Source organism: Oncorhynchus tshawytscha, linkage group LG23 (genome assembly GCF_018296145.1).
Source record: "Oncorhynchus tshawytscha isolate Ot180627B linkage group LG23, Otsh_v2.0, whole genome shotgun sequence".
NCBI lineage: Eukaryota > Metazoa > Chordata > Actinopteri > Salmoniformes > Salmonidae > Oncorhynchus > Oncorhynchus tshawytscha.
In genome coordinates this window covers 11,004,509-11,019,998 of record NC_056451.1, presented here as the reverse complement: position 1 = coordinate 11,019,998, position 15,490 = coordinate 11,004,509, and the positions used below count along the sequence as shown (strand labels likewise).

Genomic DNA, 15,490 nt, shown 5'->3' with positions numbered 1-15,490 from the left:
GAATAAAAGGAGGTGCAACTCCATATTAGGAAGGTGTTCCCAATTTTTTTGTACACTCACTGTCTGTCGAGAATTTTTTTATTAAAGGTACACCATATTTAATGGGATGGCTTTAGAAATATGTACTGAAAACCCTTCCGAATGAAAACTCCACGAGAACATTTGTTGGCCAGCAAGTGGGAGTGTTTTCAGCAGTTGAATTATATTTATTCAGTACGTGCAAGGTAGCCACACCTGAAAAGCTTGTTACACACCTGAAAAGCTTGTTACACACCTGCAAAGCTTGTAACACACCTGCATACGGTAAGTATGGATACCAACTACCGAGAAGTGCTTAATAAATCAAAAAAAGAATAGAATTTCTGAGAGTGAATCGGGCCCTTAGAGCTGAACCTGAACAAAACATGTCTCAGCTTGTTTTTCTCACTCGCCAATGTCATGTTTAACCACCCGTGTGATTCTAATGTCTAATGGTGCATTTTAGTGTTTACGGAATCTAAGACATTAAAGGTTGCATATAAAGCTTTACAAGAGACTTGAAATTCGAAAGACCACTGATGAGCGAAATGTGTAGTGCTGGGTAATGATTTGAGTTTAGGAATGACCCCAAACATGGCAAAATGCATTGATTTTCAGAATTCCCCTAGGAATATAAAACACCACAGGTGCACATTAAATATAAATAATTTTATAATATACAAATTGTACAGTCATGAACAGTAGGGATGTGGACATTTCCATGAAAAGCGAATACAAAGAATACCTTCGTTTTTACAAAGACTGCAGTGCATGACGGTAGCCGATGACCAAAGACACTCAACATTCAAAATTGCAGCGCAGGTGATGAAAACAGTAACATCGGAGATGAAACCTAACAATACAATTCCAGAGGCCACGAGCAAGCTAAAGTGACAACATAAAGAGATTGCCCTCCTACTGTATCATGTTTCTGTCATTTCTAATCTGTCCATTTCACATCATAACACATAGGAAATGAACCCTGGAACACACATTTTGCACAGCATTATCAAGAACAATTGCACTGCCACTGACTGCTGAGCTTTAGACAATTATGGTTACATAAAGACAGGAAATAGTAGATTACCTTTTTTCCATGAGTGGGTTGGAGGCGCTTGTTCTAGACAAGGCTGAGGTTAGTTAGTCACAGGATGAGGGATCGTCAAGGAAGAGTAAGTAAACAACATTCAGCATCATTTAACTGATGAAGTGCCAGATCCTGCTTCACCTTCTCTCCATATCCTTGTTTTTCAGTATCAGGAAAAATGTAGCCTACCCACTCTCCCCAGAGTCTACTTATGTCAAAGCTGAGCAAATGTACAATCACAAATCATCTCTTATCACGAGAGATGAGGGCATGGAGTTCACGACCCCCCAGGTAATACAAACGGATACAGGACCTGGTGTCATTTGACCCAACTCTGTGGAGGTTACAGTTGTCCATGTTAACGGTGTCCTACCGGAATGCTGTAGGTGTTAAAATACAATGATGTAAAGGATGAGATCACCTGATAGTTCCTGGCTGTATTTTTCCATACTTTCCTACCATAACTTGATGTACATTGTACTTGAACAGGCAGTATTGTCTTCTTGTAAAATAATATACAAAGGAACAAGGATCACAGATATAAAAAAAGAGACTCAAATTGGTATGAACAACAGAACTGATGAACACATAATAAACAATGTATGAATAAGCAAATATGACAGTCCTACGTGATCTTATATCTGGGCAAACAGCGATTTGTTTAAATCTAAAGAGAAAAAGTGACTTGATAAGAAGCCAATGGGGAAATCTGTCTCAGGTCCAGATAATCTCTACTGTTATCACAGAGGGGTGTTTTAGATTTACATTTCTTACTCATATTCATCCTAGCCACACAAATATTAAAACTGACAAGTCATTTATATTCTCTCTCTAGCTGTGACCCACAAAGCTAAATAAAATATGTTGAATACAACAAGTGCTTATTAAAGCTCGCAATCGCCTAAAGCAAAGTGTCGCTGGAGAAAAACAATACCACAGATAATATCACAAAATAAAAATAAAAGATACTGACTTCATATCAAATCTGCTATTTGACATGTGGGCAAACTCCTTTCTACTTGAACAAGTAGCAGCTGTGGAAAATCCATCAAATATGGTTCAAACATGACCTCTGACCACTTGGCCATTAGTAATGACCTCACGCCTACAGCATGGACCATATGGTGGGAAAAGTTGCCAATGACAACTCCATAGCTACAAATCCCCAATATGCCTAAGGAGGTAGCTAGCTCCAGTATGAGCGTTAGAAAGCACACTTCAGCTAGCGTTAGCACGACAGAATACACCGAGCCTAACTTCAAATCAAAAACAGAAACTTACCCTTTAAATCAACAACACCTGTTAAAGCCAAATTCCTTACCTCCCGTTCAAATCCAAAACAGAGAACACTGAACTTACCCTCATATTACCTTCAAACACTGATTGTAGCAACCCTCTCAGGCTATAACACTGAAACCACCTTTAAACTTCTGACATTTGTACTTCACGATTTAGGCCCAGTATCACAATAAGGCTATCCTGGTCACAGTTTGGAATTCTATTCTATACAATACATCTGCCATTGAGATGAACATTTCAGAACAGTCGGTTATTCAGAAAAATACCACATCTACAAAACGACGACAAGCCTATATTCATCTGTAAACATACAGGTTTCTACAGACTTTGCTTAGCAACTGCAGCACAAGAAAAATCAATCCCTATGAAAATCACAATCCAAATGAAGTGCTATTTGTTATTTTTCGAGGTGAGGTTTTCCACTGTCAATAGCCACATAAGTGACCCCCATTATAAATGTATGACTTGACTGACACCCCACTGACAACGTCCATTAGCCGGTTAATGATTTCTCCACACAGCATCGATGCAGCACCACTTTAAAATGAAAAGCAACATGATACCTTGAAAGACTACATTATGATTTTGGTATGGTCAGAAATGACACCGTCAAGAGGGGCTTTTAAAAGCTTGAGGTGAAATACTAAAGCAAAGTCAATGGAAAATGGCAATTCAAACACAGCTATTCCAAATTGCTCAATCATTTTTTTTTTCTTTACTTCTGCGCTCCGTTTCTATCTTGAACACCCAGTCGTGGCACAGCCCATAACCTTGCCCTCATACTTGCCAAGTACTTTTTAATGACCATTGATTGGAAAAGCTATTAAAATCAAACGTGTGTAAACTCTCAAAGTTGACTCAACATTTCCATGTTTGGTTCTCATCACACTTCACTTCCACTCACCCACACACATTCAATGGAGATTTACTCCATTATCAAACCCTTGACTTGGCTTGGATATTGACACATTCGGAATGCAAGGCGAATGCATCATACCTACTATAAGAATCAAAGCGATTATCAGCATCATCTGTAGTACTTTACATTATGTGCTAAAAGTAAATCAAGTTCCATTCACCTTGCATTGGATTGCCTGTCGCAACAACAGCCACTACATTTCCCACAGTGCTCCTCATCTAAACCCATGTGACATACAGTAACTGTACCACTATGGTACTGTACAAATAAGGACAAGCGAGTTTGCCTGGTTAAAGTCTGTGTTTCTTCAGACCCAAGCCCCACTGGTTCCATCAATTTGTCCATTATATCCAGTGACTCTCGTACATTAGTATCCTGCGCATCATTCTCAGTTATGTACGTTCACTATGTGTAGGCATAGGATCAGTCTGAGGCTGTGAGAGAGACTGGTGTGTGTCCATCTGTGGTAGAGATGTGTTCGTTGTGGAGAGATGCTGCAGAGGATAGAGTGATTACATGGTAGGAGGATGTTGCAGCAATTTAGGCTGTTCCAGGGGGTAATGGTGACTTTGTGGAGCCCCTATCTCAGGTTATGATGTTTTGTAGGTAAATGATTGATGGGTAGGAAAACCCTTAGGTGTGATGTCTGCTGTGGTCTGAAGAGGTTTACACATCCGACCTTTGACTTTCTTCGGGGCATTGATTGGTCAATTTGATCTGTCCATCATCCTTTACTGCCTTTTGCACCTCCTGCACTCAATGTTCATCCTGGTCAGCTGGGTCTTGTTGCAAGTCAACATTCTCAGTTTCTCCATTCTCTTCCCCTCCATTTGTCTCTTCCTTAGTCTCAACCCCATTTAGCTTCACTTCCATTTCAGCTCCTCCCCCTTTCTCCTCTTTCTGCCCTTGCTCTTTGGTCTCCACCTCCACCTCTGAACCCTTGGTAGTTTCGGTTTCATCATCAACTGCCATCCCATTTTCTTTCTCTTCCACGATCTCCCTCTCTCCATCTCTTTCCTCCTCAGTCTCTGCCCCTGCTTCTTCTCCCTCCTGCACTCTCCCTTCTTTGTCGCTATTGTCATCTGTTCCTGCAGCTCCAACTCTCTCCTCCCCAGTTTCTACCCCGCTTTCTACCCCTTCCACAGTTTCTGCCTCAACTTTTTTCTCTTCCTCCACCTCACAGGGAGCCTCACCCTCTTTACACACAGTCTCTACCTCCACCTCTTTCACTTTCTCCTTTTTTCCCCCCCTGTTTCCCTTCATGTTCCTCTCCTCTTTGAGCACCTTTTCCCCATCGTCAAGAATCTTGGAATCTTCCAGATCTTTCTCTGCTGCCGATTGCTTGTTTTTCTTCTTCTTCTTGTTTTTTGATGTGTCTTTAACAGAGTTCTTGTTGGACTTGCTTTTGAATATCAGTTTCTGAAAGACAGGATGTTTGTGTAAGAACGTTTCTCTAAACTGCTGTTCCATTGGCCATGTTAAGGATGGACAGACAGACTGTTGGAAATTGACATAATAGCAAACTTGGAAAGAACAAATAAAAAATATTCTCATTGTGGGGAATGAAATGGTAATTTCAAGGGAATTGATTGGTGCCTTCAGGGGTACAGACCAAACAAGAAAATATGGCTGGTAATATTTTTTGAGATTGCCTCCATTGACCCTCTTTTAGCTGAGACTTACAGTATACAGTATACTGAGGCAAACTGAGCACGTTTCCTGCACACAAACATTCACATTATCATTCTCTGCCCCACTCTGCCAGGTTTATTGCCCATCAGTTTGGTTGCCAATGGTGACCAGAGTTTAAATTCAGGTCACAGACAATATCAACACAGATTCATTCCACAAAGGACAAAGGTCAAATCTAGAGGTTATATCAGTACAATCTAGGGTCAAATGGAAAGTTCTTTCTCAACATGCATTGCCGTGGTTACCACAGAATGGCTCATATCTCAGGAAGAAAGGGGTTCATTCACATTTGACCGGCAGTGTGCATATTTATCTCTGTGAAAACAAAAAGAAGTGTGGTATGGTGAGGGGTGATGTTGGCCTTGGAGCGCTGCTCTGGCTAGTGAACAAGATGCGAGTCGACCCACATGTGCCAAGACAAACACTAGGAGGGGTCACAATGAGAGGTCACACACCTTGGAGTCCCCCCTCTTGCGGGGAAGGACAGGTCTCTGAAGAAAAACAACCTGCTTGGTGGCCAAACTTCCATCACTAGGGCAGAGGGAGAGATAGGGAGATGGAGAGATAACAGGTAGAGGTGAAATTGGAGAGAGGGAGGGAGAGAGAATATAATTAGAACTGAAATACAAATAACTTTGGAAACCATAGCCATTTTCTTGATTGTTACTTTATTTGTAGAGAACAACATCTGTACCATCGATAAAGAAATCCATGTCACACAAATCAGATTGCCACAAGCTCTTTTAGAAATACTTGGGGTCATTTCAGAGCAAGGAAGAGAGGAATGGAAAATGCAGTTTGTATTATAATGCTCCAGTTCCACATGGGGGAGGAATCCACACTCCAGGGTAGACCTTATAATGGTTTGTGTGACTAGTATGGTCAGCGCTGATGCTATATTAATAGCTGACATCTACCACAGATGTGAGTTACATGGCAGTGGTCAACCTCGATAATTCTGCTTTCTTCCCTTTCTGTCCTTTCTTGTTAACCCGAGAAACCAAAAAGGAATTTGGAGAAATGATGTATGTAAATGTGAATATGTTCTATGCTTAGGAGAGAGTTCAGACACCAAGAGAAAGATACCATGTTTACTGGTTTCCCCAAAACATGGCTGTCCTCATAAACCTCTCCAAAATAATCCCTGTCCATGCACATGTCACACTCTGTGTTCATTTATGGATAATCCATACAGCACAGATGACAGACAGACTAATCCACCGAGGAGATTCTGTCATCAGAGGGCTTCCGGTCTCTCGTGCTTGCTCTCTCTCCTGTTCATCTCTCTTCGTTCCATCTCACACGCATAACCTTCTCTCTGCTTCTCTCCTTCATCTTTCCATCTGACATGCACGTATCGACTCTGTTTCTTACTTTAGCCTGCTGTTTCTAACGATCTGTCTCCTTCACTTTACTTCTCTGCTTCTTCCTCTTCTGTGAGCTTCATGTAGACTTTCTCTGTCCTTTCCCTTTTCTCTTCTCTCTTTTGTATTTCCCCTGATCTCCCTCTCCAGATCGCTCTCTCTGTCACTTCCTCTCTCGGACTCCCTCATCCGTTAAAATATATGTACTCTTATACACATGGGGAAGAAGCAGCTTTGAGTTAAGCTGGATCCTTAACTTGGCATATGAAGAACAACGGAAATGTATGATAGGGTGACAACGGTATAGCGCTGGCTGAAAATCTTCCCCACAACATCAAATGGGCTTCCAGATCTCCTGTAGAGGCTTACTATCTAAACCACCCCCATTTCCCATCCCTCCCTCCTTACCCTATTTTCCAGGCTGTCATATTGCCCGACAGCTTCCTGCTGAATGAAAGCGGAAAAGCCAACCGGAGTCCTACCTAAGAAAAAGCCCAAGCCCATTAAAGTAGAACGGAGCGGATGAATTACAGGCCCCTTGTTGCTACAGTCCTCTCATAGCTGTCAGTGTCTTGTTGCTACAGTCCTCTCATAGCTGTCAGTGTCTTGTTGCTACAGTCCTCTCATAGCTGTCAGTGTCTTGTTGCTACAGTCCTCTCATAGCTGTCAGTGTCTTGTTGCTACAGTCCTCTCATAGCTGTCAGTGTCTTGTTGCTACAGTCCTCTCATAGCTGTCAGTGTCTTGTTGCTACAGTCCTCTCATAGCTGTCAGTGTCTAGTGTTGCTAGCCTGTTGCTACAGTCCTCTCATAGCTGTCAGCGTCTTGTTGCTACAGTCCTCTCATAGCTGTCAGTGTCTTGTTGCTACAGTCCTCTCATAGCTGTCAGTGTCTTGTTGCTACAGTCCTCTCATAGCTGTCAGTGTCTTGTTGCTACAGTCCTCTCATAGCTCTCAGCGTCTTGTTGCTACAGTCCTCTCATAGCTGTCAGTGTCTGCAGTACTGGAACAGAAACTTCATATACCAGCAACGAGACTTTCTTTGGTACAGTGGTAGGGGAACTTGGTGTATCATGTTTAGTGGTTACCTGTGGTTGTTCAATTCAGCTTTGTTCTTCATGTTTTCTGTAGTGTAATGTTAAGCATTTATAACGGTATATTGAAGCACTTACTTATTTAAAACAGTTACGATGTCCAAACATCAGATTTACACCAAACGTAACATATTTCATGTGGCAGAAATATGCTGCACCTTACCACGTGCACCTTCACATTCATGTTACGTTGATTAAAGAAGCCTTGAGTCCCGGTGGATGTTCACTTTAGCTGCTAACTAGTGTGTACGTAGGCCTATGCAGATCAGAGTCCATGTAGACCCCATTGGAAGAAGTGCACTTTGCTCATCCTCAGATAGTATCCCAATGTGCATTAGCTTTAATATAGTTGTGAAAATGGAAGAGTCAAGATAATACAAGTGTAATGAACAAGCTAATCTGAAATGGGTCATCAGCTATCGTTGCTGTGCACAAAGAGACGAGTGTTTCAGAGATGGAGAGAAATGAGCGTTGCTGTGTTGTATCTAGGCCGGCTCTCTGATTAATTAGCCATGTTGCGCTGTTGTGTTGTTGCAATTTGAGAGAGAGAGATACAAATAAAGAGTGATGAAAAAACAAGGGAGGAATATAGAGCGGTAATTAATCAGCTATGCTCCGGAACGGTCACAAACACGACCCCCAGAGACAAGGTCACGCAAGGGAAACATATAACTGCAACCGTGTTGAACTCTAAGCATATACTTGGAGTCTCCATAAGCGTGACACAACACATAACTCTGACTACTAGCGGCAATCAGTAGTTGAAACAATAACAAAGTGTTCTCCCCACCACAGTTTCAGTCAAAAACGGGGGCATGGGGTTGGAGAAATGTTACCACTCAAATTCTATGGATGCAAGGAACATCCATGATATTAAAATGATAGTTTTAACCATGTGTTCAGGCTATACAGTGTTTGTTTGCCTTTACTTTGTTTACAAACATTGGAGTGAAACAAGCTTTTATTTTGGGTTCTGATGTGGTACGACAGTTGAACTAAGCTCACATGATATTTATTTACAAGTTATATTCTTCAAGGATCAATGCAATGGGTACATATTGGATTGGATGTGTTCTGACTTGTCATAATGATGAGTGATTGTGACTATGTAAAGTGGGGTTTCAGGTGGGAGACTTGGAAGACATGTTGTGGCTGCTGATAGATGACTGAGTTGTTGACTGCTAGCGAATGTGTGCGTGCATAGTCCTCATATAAGATGAATGAGTCAGCAGAGGCTGAGCAGAAGAACCGTTACATTTCTCTGAAGGGATTTTCCAGTTACACACATTTGTGGGTTTAAACTGTCTCGCACCACACGCTGTTACGAATGAACCTGCCAATTGGGGCCAGTTAGTATTTTCGTTGAACAACTTGTTGAGTTCTTCTGACTGACTTCACAATCCATTTAAGTTGAGCTGTTAATTGACCAGTGATATGGGCTGACCATTGCTTTGTCCAAATGAGATGGGTGCTCTTTGAAATCAAAGAGAAGGCAGTGTAATCTCCAGAGGGTTAATCAGGTTGACCAATCGATACCAGAGTTAGGTAACCAGGAGATATGGTGGTCATTCAGGCCCTAACTCAACATTAGTGAGAGTGTGTATTGGAAGGTGAAAGTAGTTACCTGTTGGTCTTGATGATGGGTGTAGGAAGCACACACGTTAGTCTCCAGCCGTACATGGCAAGAGACTGGAGCAGGGGAACATAGTCTGTCTTCACCTGCAGGCCCTAAAGAGAGAATACAAACACATGAATATTACATACTCCAGTTATACACAAACACTATACACACGCATGCATACACGTACGCACAAGCACAAGTACGAGTAGGCACCATTATCGTTTAATCCTATTACTGACAATTACTGACAATTATAGACAATAACTCTGAACTTCAAAAATAATTATCATAATAGTCATAATGCATATTCATTTTAAGAGAAGGGGGGATTCAACTTCATATTCAAGTAGATATAAATGACTCAATAGCAGTTTTTCATTTTTACGTGAAGTGGGTAAAGTTAGTAGTCATTTTACGAGCAGAATGGCACCGTTGGGAGTAGCTTCATTTCCAAAAGTTCCAAGAGGTTTTTGAGACGGGGGTGTTACCAAAGCTGGGTTGTACTCATTAGGTTTGTCGTAGCTATTTTTCAGAGATGCATTACGATGCTCAAAACATTTTAACAGAAATGATAATTATGACAATAACTGTGCCCATTTGCATGACAAGTAATCTTTACCCAAAATTCCAACGTATGAAAACCCACACGCAGGCAGACAGGCACACACGCATAAATGTATGCATGCATAAACACATAGACCATTAAAACCCCATGAAAAGATCCACGATTACCCAAGCTCTTGACAACAGATGATGAACTATGTATGATGCATAGGAAAATACATGCATTTCTGTCAGATTGTTCGCTGGTATGACAGTATAGTGCACATGAGATTTGGGTTAAAGACACACGCTCGTCGCACGCACACATACGCTAACGCCTCTGCTCACACAGGAAGTGTGTTTGTGGTGTTCCATCTCCTCTGCATCTGCCCTCACTGACAAACCACAGCACATGTCAGATATGAAAAGGAATACACTGCTCAAAAAAATAAAGGGAACACTAAAATAACACATCCTAGATCTGAATGAATGAAATATTCTTGTTAAATACTTTTTTCTTTACATAGTTGAATGTGCTGACAACAAAATCACACAAAAATTATCAATGGAAATCAAATTTATCAACCCATGGAGGTCTGGATTTGGAGTCACACTCAAAATTAAAGTGGAAAACCACACTACAGGCTGATCCAACTTTGATGTAATGTCCTTAAAACAAGTCAAAATGAGGCTCAGTAGTGTGTGTGACCTCCACGTGCCTGTATGACCTCCCTACAATGCCTGGGCCTGCTCCTGATGAGGTGGCGGATGGTCTCCTGAGGGATCTCCTCCCAGACCTGGACTAAAGCATCCTCCAACTCCTGGACAGTCTGTGGTGCAACGTGACGTTGGTGGATGGAGCGAGACATGATGTCCCAGATGTGCTCAATTGGATTCAGGTCTGGGGAACGGGCGGGCCAGTCCATAGCATCAATGCCTTCCTCTTGCAGGAACTGCTGACACACTCCAGCCACATGAGGTCTAGCATTGTCTTGCATTAGGAGGAACCCAGGGCCAACCGCACCAGCATATGGTCTCACAAGGGGTCTAAGGACTGGGGGTCTGAGGATCTCATCTCTGGCGAGCACATGGAGGGCTGTGCGGCCCCCCAAAGAAATGCCACCCCACCCCACACCATGACTGACCCACCGCCAAACCGGTCATGCTAGAGGATGTTGCAGGCAGCAGTACGTTCTCCACGGCGTCTCCAGACTCTGTCACGTCTGTCACATGTGCTCAATGTGAACCTGCTTTCATCTGTGAAGAGCACAGGGCGCCAGTGGCAAATTTGCAAATCTTGGTGTTTTCTGGTAAATGCCAAACGTCCTGCACGATGTTGGGCTGTAAGTACAACCCCCACCTGTGGACGTCGGGCCCTCATACCACCCTCATGGAGTCTGTTTCTGACCGTTTGAGGAGACACATGCACAATTGTGGCCTGCTGGAGGTCATTTTGCAGGGCTCTGGCAGTGCTCCTCCTGCTCCTCCTTGCACAAAGGTGGAGGTAGCAGTCCTGCTGCTGGGTTGTTGCCCTCCTACGGCCTCCTCCACGTCTCCTGATGTACTGGCCTGTCTCCTGGTAGCGCCTCCATGCTCTGGACACTACGCTGACAGACACAGCAAACCTTCTTGCCACAGCTCGCATTGATGTGCCATCCTGGATGAGCTGCACTACCTGAGGCACTTGTGTGGGTTGTAGACTCCGTCTCATGCTACCACTAGATTGAAAGCACCGCCAGCATTCAAAAGTGACCAAAACATCAGCCAGGAAGCATAGGAACTGAGAAGTGGTCTGTGGTCACCACCTGCAGAACCACTCCTTTATTGGGGATGTCTTGCTAATTGCCTATAATTTCCACCTGCTGTCTATTCCATTTGCACAACAGCATGTGAAATTTATTGTCAATCAGTGTTGCTTCCAAAGTGGACAGTTTGATTTCACAGAAATGTGATTGACTTGGAGTTACATTGTGTTGTTTAAGTGTTTATTTTTTTGAGCAGTGTATATATATATATCCGTGCACATGTTGTAGTTTTACCCGGGCATCCACAGGACAGGCTGAGGGTCCCAAACCAACAGATAATGTATTATTTATTTATTTATTTATTTTACCCCTTTTTCTCCCCAATTTCGTGGTATCCAATTGTTTAGTAGCTACTATCTTGTCTCATCGCTACAACTCCCGTACGGGCTCGGGAGAGACGAAGGTTGAAAGTCATGCGTCCTCCGATACACAACCCAACCAAGCCGCACTGCTTCTTAACACAGCGCGCATCCAACCCGGAAGCCAGCCGCACCAATGTGTCGGAGGAAACACCGTGCACCTGGCAACCTTGGTTAGCGCGCACTGCGCCCGGCCCGCCACAGGAGTCGCTGGTGCGCGATGAGACAAGGATATCCCTACGGACCTCCCGGTTCGCGGCCGATTACGACTGAGCCTGGGCGTGAACCCAGAGTCTCTGGTGGCACAGCTGGCGCTGCAGTACTGCGCCACCCGGGAGGCCTCACAATCAAGTCTAAAGCCACCAGCCAGTGAGAATTGGCCAGGACCCATTGTTTGAGAAACACTGCAGTAGGGTAGAGAGGGCTCTGTTGAAACTGTTATTTACATTGGCATTTGCTGTCCCAGCATCCCTCCGAATATCCAGAGCTGTGAGTGTTGTGAGTTTTAGGGTTTGTGTTGGAACCTCTTCCAGAAATGGACACATTTTCAAAGCCATAAAAGCAAAGTAAATTGGGAAATACGTTTTGTTTAATGGCCCTCTTTATTCCTGAGCGTAACTGAGACTCGACTGAGTGAATCATGTTCTGGAAGATTCCCTCCCCCTGATCTCACCGTGGTCACCTTGCTGCATCAGCACATGAGAAACGGAACCCGGGGCCTTAGCAGTAACTCTGTGTTCTGATTTGTGTGTTAAATATAATCTATATATAAAAACAGGGTAGGGTGCAAGCTAGGGTGGTAAAGGGCTACATTATGAAGAGTGGAGAACAGTGAGGTAGGGGCTAAGATTTGCAAACAGAACCGTGTTATAGAGTAAAACTAGCAGGGTGGTGTTGAGTTCACAAAGAGTTGGAGGAAAGAAAACAGAGCTCTATTGTTTTGAAGTAATTCTCAACCGTTTCTATTTAAGAAGAATTGACAGACTTCGCTCCCTTTTTGCAATAAGTCTAATTGTACCTTCATGTTTTTACAGGCCGTAGTCTGGTCTATCAGCCCAGGGAAATGATCTAGGCTACTCCTCTAGCCTTCTAGCTATCACTTTGTCTTTGGACTGGGCTGCACTACTTCCACCACAATCTCATTGTATTTTTATGGACAGTGTATCCTGAAACGAGGCTTAAAAGTCCCTACTCTGCATGTCAATCATTGAGAGACTGAGAACATTTTTGAAAACCAACAGCTGTTATGAAGACTAATCACACCATATAGAGTATAATAATAATAATAATAATAATAAGAGTAATAATAATCAACATAGTTTCAATAGAATATGTCAACATTTTGACATTTAACCATTGTAGTTAGCCTAGATGTCAACCAATTATTAGTCACATATTTCAGTGAGCAGAATTCTCTGGGAACTTCCTCATCCACAAGCCATGAGCATAATTTCCACATCACTCATCAAACTAGTCTGACCATAGGAGTGGACTCATGCAGGGAAAGTGAAAATTGGTCTCTGTATATAGGTCAGCTCGTCTCACCTCGGCTTCAGAGGAAAAATAAATCATTGGCAAAGGATACACTTTAATGATCCCTTCAGTGGTCTCCCTGCCACACCTGCTGCTACATGACTATTGACATGCCTTGGTTTACTTTTGACCAGTACAGTGCCTTGCGAAAGTATTCGGCCCCCTTGAACTTTGCGACCTTTTGCCACATTTCAGGCTTCAAACATAAAGATATAAAACTGTATTTTTTTGTGAAGAATCAACAATAAGTGGGACACAATCATGAAGTGGAACGACATTTATTGGATATTTCAAACTTTTTTAACAAATCAAAAACTGAAAAATTGGGCGTGCAAAATTATTCAGCCCCTTTAATTTCAGTGCAGCAAACTCTCTCCAGAAGTTCAGTGAGGATCTCTGAATGATCCAATGTTGACCTAAATGACTAATGATGATAAATACAATCCACCTGTGTGTAATCAAGTCTCCGTATAAATGGACCTGCACTGTGATAGTCTCAGACGTCCGTTAAAAGCGCAGAGAGCATCATGAAGAACAAGGAACACACCAGGCAGGTCCAAGATACTGTTGTGAAGAAGTTTAAAGCCGGATTTGGATACAAAAAGATTTCCCAAGCTTTAAACATCCCAAGGAGCACTGTGCAAGCGATAATATTGAAATGGAAGGAGTATCAGACCACTGCAAATCTACCAAGACCTGGCCGTCCCTCTAAACTTTCAGCTCATGCAAGGAGAAGACTGATCAGAGATGCAGCCAAGAGGGCCATGATCACTCTGGATGAACTGCAGAGATCTACAGCTGAGGTGGGAGACTCTGTCCATAGGACAACAATCAGTCGTGTATTGCACAAATCTGGCCTTTATGGAAGAGTGGCAAGAAGAAAGCCATTTCTTAAAGATATCCATAAAAAGTGTTGTTTAAAGTTTTCCACAAGCCACCTGGGAGACACACCAAACATGTGGAAGAAGGTGCTCTGGTCAGATGAAACCAAAATTGAACTTTTTGGCAACAATGCAAAATGTTATGTTTGGCGTAAAAGCAACACAGCGCATCACCCTGAACACCCTATCCCCACTGTCAAACATGGTGGTGGCAGCATCATGGTTTGGGCCTGCTTTTCTTCAGCAGGGACAGGGAAGATGGTTAAAATTGATGGGAAGATGGATGGAGCCAAATACAGGACCATTCTGGAAGAAAACCTGATGGAGTCTGCAAAAGACCTGAGACTGGGACGGAGATTTGTCTTCCAACAAGACAATGATCCAAATCATAAAGCAACATCTACAATGGAATGGTTCAAAAATAAACATATCCAGGTGTTAGAATGGCCAAGTCAAAGTCCAGACCTGAATCCAATCGAGAATCTGTGGAAAGAACTGAAAACTGCTGTTCACAAATGCTCTCCATCCAACCTCACTGAGCTTGAGCTGTTTTGCAAGGAGGAATGGGGAAAAAATTCAGTCTCTCGATGTGCAAAACTGATAGAGACATACCCCAAGCGACTTACAGCTGTAATCGCAGCAAAAGGTGGCGCTACAAAGTATTAACTTAAGGGGGCTGAATAATTTTGGACGCCCAATTTTTCAGTTTTTGATTTGTTAAAAAAGTTTGAAATATCCAATAAATGTCGTTCCACTTCATGATTGTGTCCCACTTGTTGTTGATTCTTCACAAAAAAAATACAGTTTTATATCTTTATGTTTGAAGCCTGAAATGTGGCAAAAGGTCGCAAAGTTCAAGGGGGCCGAATACTTTCGCAAGGCACTGTATGTGTTAAAATAAATATTTCAGTAAAAAGCCAAATAACAAGCAATATCTATGCTTAGATCATCTTTAAAAAGTCATGCAAGTTATTACTAATTTCCCCAAGACCCATTGGTGCTGTTGAATGAAAAACTTATCTCCAAAACATAAACTTTTCAGGAAATGGAAAAAAACGGCAACATTTTCTCATTAATGAACATGAAATTATGAAACTTCAGAAGCTATTTTGAATCCATGTTCTTGGTCCTGAAATGTCATGAATTGTTCAGAATTAATTGAGGGGAGTTACTGCTTTCAATACATGCAGAATTGTAGGTACAAGGTATTCATCTGACAGAGATTATAATTTTGTCTATTCTGGCTATTCAACATTTTGCAACACCCACTGCATGTTA

General features: G+C 42.5%; 1 protein-coding gene across 2 annotated transcripts in view; it reads right to left on the bottom strand.

Annotated features, from left to right (window-relative positions):
- Window positions 1–668: 668 nt before the first annotated feature.
- LOC112223001 (raftlin) overlaps window positions 669–15,490 on the bottom strand; it is a 71,694-nt gene continuing 56,872 nt past the window's right edge. For both annotated transcript variants that reach the window (XM_024385899.2, XM_024385900.2), the window contains exons 8-10: window positions 9,095–9,198; window positions 5,471–5,546; window positions 669–4,742 (exon numbers count right to left, since the gene is read on the bottom strand). In XM_024385899.2, the coding sequence (XP_024241667.1) occupies window positions 4,080–4,742; window positions 5,471–5,546; window positions 9,095–9,198 (843 nt within the window). In that variant the 3' untranslated portion in view covers window positions 669–4,079. The remainder of the gene's footprint in view (window positions 4,743–5,470; window positions 5,547–9,094; window positions 9,199–15,490) is intronic.